The sequence below is a fragment of the Sinocyclocheilus rhinocerous genome, unplaced genomic scaffold, assembly GCF_001515625.1.
Source record: "Sinocyclocheilus rhinocerous isolate Xijiao unplaced genomic scaffold, SAMN03320098_v1.1 scaffold2516, whole genome shotgun sequence".
Lineage (NCBI taxonomy): Eukaryota > Metazoa > Chordata > Actinopteri > Cypriniformes > Cyprinidae > Sinocyclocheilus > Sinocyclocheilus rhinocerous.
In genome coordinates this window covers 466,570-477,216 of record NW_015639821.1, presented here as the reverse complement: position 1 = coordinate 477,216, position 10,647 = coordinate 466,570, and the positions used below count along the sequence as shown (strand labels likewise).

General features: G+C 38.3%; 1 protein-coding gene across 1 annotated transcript in view; it reads right to left on the bottom strand.

Annotated features, from left to right (window-relative positions):
• Nucleotides 1–1,042: 1,042 nt before the first annotated feature.
• The window catches only part of scarb2b (scavenger receptor class B, member 2b), a 25,002-nt gene continuing 15,397 nt past the window's right edge, over nucleotides 1,043–10,647 (bottom strand). Inside the window, exons 7-12 of the mRNA XM_016568073.1 lie at nucleotides 9,470–9,648; nucleotides 5,800–5,918; nucleotides 5,576–5,649; nucleotides 5,413–5,464; nucleotides 5,170–5,322; nucleotides 1,043–1,608 (exon numbers count right to left, since the gene is read on the bottom strand). Of these exons, the coding sequence (XP_016423559.1) occupies nucleotides 1,501–1,608; nucleotides 5,170–5,322; nucleotides 5,413–5,464; nucleotides 5,576–5,649; nucleotides 5,800–5,918; nucleotides 9,470–9,648 (685 nt within the window). The 3' untranslated portion in view covers nucleotides 1,043–1,500. The remainder of the gene's footprint in view (nucleotides 1,609–5,169; nucleotides 5,323–5,412; nucleotides 5,465–5,575; nucleotides 5,650–5,799; nucleotides 5,919–9,469; nucleotides 9,649–10,647) is intronic.

Sequence of the window (10,647 nt, the reverse complement as noted above, 5' to 3'; positions counted from 1 at the left end):
TCAAACCCCCCCATTAAGACACACACGTCTTCTGTGCTAAACCCTGCCCACTAAAGACACACTCACCCTGTCAAACCCCCCCATTAAGACACACACGCCTTCTGTGCTAAACCTCCCCCACTAAACGACACACCCTGTAAAACCCCGCCCGCTAAGACACACACACCTTCTGTGCTAAACCGCACCCACTAAGCGACACACTCACATTCACCATGTCAAACCCCACCCACTAAGACACACACGCCTTCTGTGCTAAACCCCGCCCACTAAACGACACATGCACACATTCACCGTCAAACCCCGCCCACTATATGACACATACGCCCTCTGTCAAACGCTGCCCACTAAAAGACAAACACACTTACCCTTTATGTCAAACCCCGCCCACTAAGACACACGCGCTCTGTGTCAAACTCCGCCCACTAAGACACACACGGCTCTGTGTCAAACTCCGCCCACTAAACAACACACACGCCCCCTATGTCAAATTCCACTCAATTAAAGATACACACACACACACACACACACACACACACACACACATACGCCTTTTATGCCAAACCCCGCCCACTAAGACGCACTCCTGCCCACCAGCCCAAGGTCTGCAAATCTGAACATGCAAAATGACTGACAGGGTTTCTGATTGGCTAAAATACAGGCCACTCCCCTGCACTAAAAAAAAAGGTCTAAATTTAAGATTTATATATATGAATTGCATATAAAACAGTGTCCACACAGTGTGGAATAAACTTAATACGATGCATATTTGTCAGTCATAAATGAAACAGGTCAGATTTCTGTATGAGTACTAATAAACTGAATGTGTTTTAAATACAAAATAACCAGGTTTATATATTTATCATCAACAAATATAATTTGTTTCAATCTCATGCATTTCATTTAAATGAAAATTGCTTGTTCAACAGCTAGTCATATTTTAACCATGTTTATACTTTTGAATAGATTTATGCTGATTCTAAGCAATTTAAATAAATGCATTTTGAAAACAAAATTATTTAACTAAAATCAAATAAATGCAAATTAGTTGATTATGCAGTTTAGAAATCTGACCTCATTATGTATGACTGACAAATATGCATCACATTAAGTTTAATTTGCATGGAATTCAAATAAGAGCGATCGGGCGGACAGCGAGGGCTGCGGGTGTCATTTGGGTCAGAATTGAGTGTCTTCTCAACATTTGATGTGTGATACTCCTAAAAAAATCACTGACAGCAGTTTTAATGTCACTCAAAGTGTTTAAATATGAAACGAAACAGATGCTGAGCGAGCCTGAAGTGTGTGTGTGTGTGTCAGTGTGTGTGTGTGTGTGTGTGAGTGTGCAGAGACGCTTCAGTCGTTCATCGAGATGCTCGTTTGCTAACGGCATCAGTCCTGAGGAGGAGTCAGCGTGTGAATCATGACGATTGACACACACACCGCTCTACTGAGAGTGACAGCATCTGTGACACACACACACACACACACACTCACAGCCGCTTATGACTTGTCCACAGGCATCATGCCGATATAAGTGCCATTTTTCTCGTCTTGATCGTCCACTTTGGAGCTCACAGGAGCATATGACGTGTCTTTCTTTGCAGATGGCTAAAAAGAAGAAAGAAAAGACAATAAGATTGATTTAGTATGAGTTATACTAAATAAAGTATGAGTAATAGTATGAGTTACACAAACACTTGGAAAACATACTACAAGTTCATATACTTAAGTAGAGCATGTTTCAGTCCTTTAACTAGTTTGCAAGCATCACATGATTAACCAGACTAGTTAGTGATTCAGTTCAAGCTGAAGTGAGTTAAGCCTGTTTCACACATCTGAGTATTTCCATTAATAATGCACGTAAATGCATGTATATTTTCATACCTGGCTTTTGAGTCTGACCAATGATAGACTACATTTTTAAATTATTATTATTGTTTTGTTTTATTTTTGTCACAGTTGACCGTTAAATTGCACTTTGTGATGCACTGGTATCAGAAACAAATAAACTCGAACTCTAAATATTAAAATGGTTATTGGAAGTGAACCAATTCCAATATGCAAATGTAATATACAGTATGTAAATATATTACATTTATAAAGCAGTCATATGAAGTAAAAACATCAGAACTGGGAACAATTTCATATATTAACATATACATCTAGCCCATGGTTATTTTAATAAAGTTGCATATAAAGATAAAATATATATATTGCTGACAAATATGGTTGCTATATATATAAATAATAGATAAAAATATAAATATTATTACCATCTGTACAAATAAAAATTTTACTATGATGATTTTATATATCTTACATATCTTCAACTACTCCAGAGAATGTACTTATGTGAAAATTATACATATCTGGCAATATCAGTCTAGTTATTGTGTAATATATGTCATGTATATTTCTGTATGGGAATAAGCAAATGACACGAGGCGGATCACATTTACATCCAAATGCTAGTTAATCTAATAATCCAGACCGTTTACTATACTCAAACATTGTATATAGTGTATTTCAGCGTTTTCTGTTGAGTTTATTTAATTTTCATTCATGCATTTGGCAGATGCTTTTATCCAAAGTGACTTGCATTGCATTTAGGGTTTGAATTTGATCAGTTCATGCATTTCCTGCGACTTGAACCCATGAGTGAAACAGGCCTGAAAAGAGTGCTGAACTTACAGGAGAGCCTGAGCGAAATCAAAGCGCTTCACTTCAGTCTAAACAAAACCAGATCAGCACAACACGATGTCCATCAGGTTAGAGTGATATACAAGCCAGCATGTTAATAAACAAAAGCACAGAATGGTTACTAGGTTAGTGAACTGATCATGAGAGCAGCCTGCGGCAGAAAAGCATGAGTTATGACAGGAAGCAGTCAGGAGACAGATTCATTTATATAAACCACAGGCAGAAGAACAGCAGGCTTTGGATGAAACCTCAACTCCACTAGATGCAGGATACTCGTCATTTAAAGCATAGTCACGCCACCATTAAAAAGAGCCGCTGTGACTAACTGAAAGCAGAGAAGAAGCTACTGAAGGGCACAGCGGTGATATAATGATATAACTAATGTATGGCATCTGAGTATTATTTATCTGAGAATAAAATAAACTATACTAACGGTATTAACCTCATTAAAAAAAAAAAAACTTTATAAATTACTTCATGCAGTGAAAATGAAAATATTAAATACAATTAAAAAATGTAAAAAAAATAAATAAATTATAAAAATATTTAAGTACAGTTTTATTTATCATATGTTCTTATATTTGTTGTTTTACTTTTTGTAATGAGCTTGTAAAGTCATAATATTGTTAATGCTATTTTGAGCTGTTGATCTTTGATCTGCTAATTGCAATTATTATTATTTACTGTTATTAATAGTGCGATTTTTGATGACTTGTATTAAAACCAGTTATGCTCAGTTTGACCTAAAAACATCATGAAAATTATTATTTGCAATGATAGTATATGGAATTCACAACAATTAAAAAGCAATAGCATAAAAATGTCCCCAGTTTCCATTTCACAAAACTGATCAGCTTACATTAACCTACATTTACAATAAATACAACTAATAAAACTAGAAAACATCAGAATCTGCTGAGTTGGAAAAGGTGTAGCTTTTAAAAAAAAAAAAAAAAGAAAGAAAATGAACAAAATGATCCACAGAATCACACTGAGAACGTTCCTTGTTAAGCAGGACGAGTGGAATTGAGTTTAGGCAACATTTTGAATAACATGCATTTAAACATGAATTTTTGAATGGCATGCAGTGAAATGCGTTTTAAATGCTACATTGTGAATATTTAGAGAACATTCAGAACTAATGCTTTCATAACATTCTCAGAACATATTTTTGTTCCTGGGATGTAGACTGAGTTACTGTCACATCAGTTTGTTTCATTTCAGCGCTGACTGATTTTCTCAAACTCCACAAGTCCTTTAGATTTCTCTGCTCTACAGCAGCAAGCGTGTGAATGAGAATATTGATTCATAAAGGCTGATGTGGAATAATAGCGTTCAGTTTCCATAACAAACCCACTCAGAACACACTTTGAAATATTCGTGGAATGATTTGATGGCAGCTTTAGTGCGTGTGAACCGTGCTGACAGTGAATGTCACATTTTTGGGTTTCAGTTCAAACTTTGGTGGGAAAGTGAAGAATAAACTGGAGAATAATGGAGATTTTTCTGAAAGCCTGAACATTCTCACGCACGCACACACACACACACACACACACACACACACGCACACACACACACACTTCATGACCTTCAAGATAAGCGTTATGTTTAAACAGCTGGCAGTTTGAAGTAGTTTGAAAAGCTTGTAGTTTGAAGGTTTGAAGTCTTTCAGACAGATAGATCAGAGCAAAGGCATTGCTAAACATTTGATATGGGGTTCTGGGGTTTAGCCAAAGTGTTGCTAGGGTGTTCTGGGTGGTTGCTAGGCAGTTGCTAGGGTGTTCTGGGGAAATGAGAAAACCAAAGTTGCTATGGTGTTCTGGGTGGTTGCTAGGCCGTTGCTAGGGTTTTCTGGGGAAATGAGAAAACCAAAGTTGCTATGGTGTTCTGGGTGGTTGCTAGGTAGTTGCTAGAGTGTTTCTCGGTGGTTGCTAGGCAGTTGCTAGGGTGTTCTGGGGAAATTAGAAAACCAAAGTTGCTAGGGTGATACTAAGCGGTTGCTAGGGTGTTCTGGGTGGTTACTATGTAGTTGCTAGGGGGTTCTGGGTGGTTGCTAGGCAGTTGCTATAGGGTGTTCTAGGGAAATGAGAAAACCAAAGTTGCTAGGGTGTTCTGGGTGGTTGCTAGGGTGTTCTGGGGAAATGAGAAAACCAAAGTTGATAGGGTGTTACTAGGCGGTTGTTAGGGTGTTCTGGGTAGTTGCTAGGGTGTTCTAGGGAAATGAGAAAATCAAAGTTGCTAGGGTGTTACTAGTCGGTTGTTAGGGTGTTCTGGGTGGTTGCTAGGCAGTTGCTATAGGGTGTTCTAGGGGAATGAGAAAACCAAAGTTGCTAGGGTGTTCTGGGTGGTTGCTAGGGTGTTCTAGGGAAATGAGAAAACCAAAGTTGCTAGGGTGTTACTAGGCGGTTGCTAGGGTGTTCTGGGTGGTTGCTAGGCAGTTGCTAGTGTGTTCTGGGTGTTTGCTATTACCTTGTTCTGATAGAAGCGAATGGCGAGGATGATGGAGACGAGCAGCAGAATGACTCCCAGAGCCACGAGGATGAGCGGGAAATGAGACACCAGAGTCACGATCAGCAGCAGCTTCTGAATCCTCGCCGCTGAAGCGTCGTCAATCACCACAGACTGAAAAACATCAGAAAACATTCAGTTTCACAGGAGACGAAACCGTCGGTCACTAAATCATCCCGTTCAGGAGGAACCTCTGACGCTCACCTCATTCAGAAACAAAATGGGAAAGATGGTGCTGTTGAGATTCCTGGTCAAACTGAGGAAACAAAGGACAAAAAGTCAAAGACCTTCAGCTATAAAACACACACTCACGGCTGTTTATCAACACGGCCCAATTAAAAATATCAAACAGGAAAGCATCACTCACGGAAAGCCGGTCACTCTCTCGAGATGAATGTTGATCTGGGCTCGTTTCATGGCACGAACAGGCACTCCCATAGTCTGAGGAAAAGTCAGAAGATCTGAGCCAGACAGCAGCAATCAAACCAATTATTTCACAAAAACACTTCAGACAGGAAAAAATATGAGACATCACAAAAAAAAAAAAAATCAACACTTCAAAGCATCTTATCATATCACAGCAGATCTTACAGGGTTCAGATCCAGAAAGGTCTGATGATGCTCGTGCACCGGAGAAATGCCATCGATAGCTTTGGCATACTTCTCATCACCCAGATGAAAGTGAGGGAACGACACGACGACAGGAGCACCTGAGACACCCAACAACAACAATTACACCACACAATCATTGACACTGATGCATTTCTGAAGCTTTTCTCCAAAGTGACTTGCATTGCAATCAAGGCTTTCATTTGACCAGTTCATGCATAATTATTTAGGCTTTTTTATTTACTAGGAAATTGTATACTGCATAAAGAAAATTAAATGCTTTTGTATTACCATTAAGATTTGTTTTCCATTGTGACATTATTTTCACGACTTTCAATTTTCAGTACAGTACTGTACATCACAGTAAAAATTACTTTAACATTATTATTATTATTATTATTATTTTAAACAAGTATTAGTTAAATAATGTATAAAATGATGATTACATTAAATTAATAATTAAATTAAAACAGATTTTATTAAAGGATTAAATTAACTTGCATCACAAGAATAAATATCATTTTAACATATATTTGTATAGAAAACAGCTATTTTAATAATACTTCACAATATTACTGTTTTTACTGTTTTTTGTACTGCATATTGATGAGCAGAAGAGACTTCTTTCAAAAACAAAAAACTAATTATTCCAAAAAAATTAATATAAATATAAAGATATATATATATATATATAAATCTGATGTTTACATATTGTAATTGATGTTCATGAACGTGCATTGTTCCTATTAAATAAACAAAAAATACATAAATAAAATCTATTTTCAGAGTGAAATCTTGTGCTTAGTTTCATGCACTACAGAATTACAAGCTTAAACATTTAAACATGAGTGGATATCTTCAGAACAACATATTGCACGCACTATTTCTGCCGTGTGCAGTATGATTAATCACCCAGATGACCTCCTGCTTGACTTCTTCAAAATACAAAACAAGCTTTTCATTGCCAGGATTATAATTATAATTATAATAACTCACTCAGTGACTTAAGCAAAGCAATGAGTAAACCCTGTTTGAAAACATTCAGCATCCTACAGCACATACACATCTTCCATTCACAAGTCAGTGACCTTGTCAGATAAAGGGATGTCCTCCAAACTCAGAACAACAGTCATTATTAATGTTTTCAGACGTATAACAGCAGAAATGACGTCTCCTCCTCACACTGTCTTAACAATGCCTTCTCTGAAATGACCCCCGTGAGAGACGAGGAGTTTCATCCTGTCGTGACATTAAAGAGGCACTTCGTCTCATGAGAAGATGAAGGAAACTCTGACCTTGAGCATGAAAACAATCAGGAGTAGCCGCGAGTAACCCTGATCCTCCAACACACCAGGAGAAATTAGACACCTGTGTTACTGGGACAGAGGTGAGAGTTTTCCAGCCCTCATGTTTGGCAACACACACTCTTGAGTGTATGTGTGTGTGTGTGTGTGTGTGTGTTATTTCATACATCTGTAATATGCAAGCGCTCAAATGCTTTGGCAATGTGGTAATTGTGTGTTGAAGCTCACATGAGCACAGCGTGACAGAAAACCATAAAACACAAACACAGAGCTGAGAGGAAGGTCAGCAGCTATTTTGTGTGTATGTTTCACTTTATGGATCAAAATAATACCCAGAATTTACTTAGATCTGAAAGAAAAAGTTTCAAAGAAGTATTTTCACAGTAGACAGGCAGAAAGTGCCTAGAAAATAGACTAAAACACTCAGAAACACTCATTTGCAACAGCTTAAAACTTCCTAGAAACTGCATAGCAACAGACTAAAACACTCATAACACCCTAGCAACTGCACAGCAACAGGCTAAAAACACTGAAAAACCCTAGCAACTGCCCAAAACTCTCAGAACACCCTAGTAACTGCATAGAAACAGCCTAAAAAACATTCAAACACCGTAGAAAGCATGACCACAACCTAAAAACACCCAGAACACCCTAGCAACTGCATAGCAACAGACTAAAACTTGTGGAACTCCCTAGAAATTGCATAACAACAGCCAAAAAAACACTCAAACTGCATACAGACTAAAACACGTGGAACACCCTAGAATTTGCATAGCAACAACCTAAAAACGCTCAAACACCATAGTAACTGCATAGCAACTGCCCAAAACTCTCCAAACACCCTAAAAACTGCATAGAAACAGCCTAACAACATTCAAACACCCTAGAAACTGCATGACAACAGCCTAAAAACACCCAGAACACCCTAGCAACTGCATAGCAGCAGACCAAAACACGTGGAACGCCCTAGAAATTGCATAGCAACTACTTAAAAATACTAAAAACTGCATAGCAACAGTATGGCTAATTCTGCACACGCAAACAGCACTTCATTAAAACTTTAGTTCTGATGAGCTTTATACAAAAAATAACACAGTCTCTGGTAGGTCCTCATTTTTCACAGTCAGATACATGTGTGAGTGTGTTTTTAGTGACTATTGGAACACCATCAGATCTCTGTGGTCATAAATGTGGCATGTGTTTAGCATAAAAACACACAGCAGGAGGAGATGAGGAATGTGCTGGAGTGACTAGGTTAAGTGTGTGTGTGTGTGGTTAACAAACGCCAGTAAATCACATGTGCAGAACAGAAGCTCACATTACTTCTCAAGCACTTAAGACAGTGAGCAATAATTAAAGTAGAAAAATAAATGAATGATTAAATGAAAGTAACTGAAGGGTGTAAAAAAGGAAGTTTGTAAAACGATTGCATAAAACACCCAGAACACCCGAGCAACTCATTGAAACAGCATAGAATACTCAAAACCCCATAACAACTCCATAGTAACTCCTTAAAACTCTCAGAATGCCCTAGCAACTGTATAGCAACTGCCTAAAATACGAAAGCAACCATAGCAGCTTCATAGCAACACCCTAAATCACTCAGGACACACCTGCAACTGCATAGCAACAGTCTAAAACACTCAAAACACCCTAGTAACTTCATAGCAACTGCCTAAAATGCTCAACACCCTAGCAACTCCATAGCAACACCCTAAAACACTCAGAACGCCATAGCAACTGCCTAAAAAATTAAAACCACCATAGCAACTGCCTAAAATACTCAAAACACCCTAGCAACTCCACAGCAACAGCCTAAAATACTCAGAACACCCTAGCAACTTCATAGCAACACCCTAAAACACTCAGAACATGCTAGCAACTGCATAGCAACACCCTAAAACACTCAGAACACACTAGCAACTGCATAGCAACAGCTTAAAACTCTCAGAACGCCCTAGCAACTCCACATCAACAGCCTAAAACTCTCAGAACGCCCTAGCAACGGCCTAAAATACTAAAACCACCACAGCAATTCCATAGCAACTGCCTAAATTACTCAAAACACCCTAGCAACTCTATAGCAACACCCTAAAACACTCAAAACACCCTTGCAACTGCACTGAAACAGCTTAAAACACTCAAAACACCCTATTGACTCCATAGCAACTGCATAAAAAATACAATAAGCAATAATTAAAGTATAAAATTAAATGAAATTATAATTAAATTAATTTAAACATTATATTAAATGAAACTGCTTTAATCTTTCATTTTAATTAGATAATATATATGCAAGTTGTGTGTGTTCGTGCATGTATTATGTGTGTATGTCTGCAGTACTGCACCTTTCCGACACACAGACACATCCAGCACGCCATCGTCCAGGCATTTCTTTGGCGTCACACAGAATCCCTCGTTTTCCGGGTTGTTCTTCCCGCTGGCCAGCACGTCCCGGGGCGGCGTGAAGCGGTACGCTGGGATGCCCTTCAGCTCCACCTCCTTCTCAAAGCGCATGTGGATGGACCTGCAGAAGATCCATCAAATATCGTCTTGTGCTCAGATGACTACATCTTTAACACACATGCTGCACAACAGATTCTGATTAACCTGGCAAATGTGACCCTGAACATGACCCCAGGATGCTCAAGCGAGCTTGTGTTCGCTATAACGTGTTCACTATTAAGGAAGCATTCAGAAACCTGCTTTTCAGTTACAGGAAAAGTGTTCAGTAATATCAGGGGAAATTAGTTTTCCAGACTGACCCCAGCCTGATTAAACCATGTACAAAGGTTACACAAGCCGTTCTTGCAGCCGCCTTTCCCTTAAAAATCTGGGTGAGGAGTCAGTGGAAAAGGACAAGGACAGCTGTTTCCGCAGGCACAATAACCCAAGGGTCCGCCGCTCATGTTCAACTAGGTTGAAAGTGGTTTGAAAACATTCCAAGTTGGAGTCTGTCCTCGCGAAACCATGTGTGACGCCCGCTCATGCAAGAACACATGGGATTCTTTCCGCACCGAACAAAGACAGGCGGTTTAGGGCAGAGTTTCCACTGAAAATAGAGCCCAGAGTGACACGGACGGGTCGACTGGACTTCAGGTGAAAGGTCAAAGCGCAACAAGAACATATATTATATAGAGTATAAAAATAACGGTGTGCATCACTCGCCATACATCATCAGCTGACACGCACAGAGAGGAAACCGAAGATGAATTCCCAAAATACATTTGAAATGATAAATAAATAATTGATAATGCATTGTAGAAAATATGACAAAAATATTACAAAAACCAAACATACAGAATTTAAACACTGAACCATATTACTCTTAATAAATTAAAAATAAAATTTAAATGTTAAATAAATAAATAAACAAACAGTACAAGTAACTGATAATAGATTATATACAATTAAATCTAATATAAATTTTATTAAATTGTTTAAAAAGTTTATAAAAGGCAAATAATAAGTCAAAGTAACACAAACCCTCTAACATACAGAGTGGAAATTAAAAACTGAACTGCAT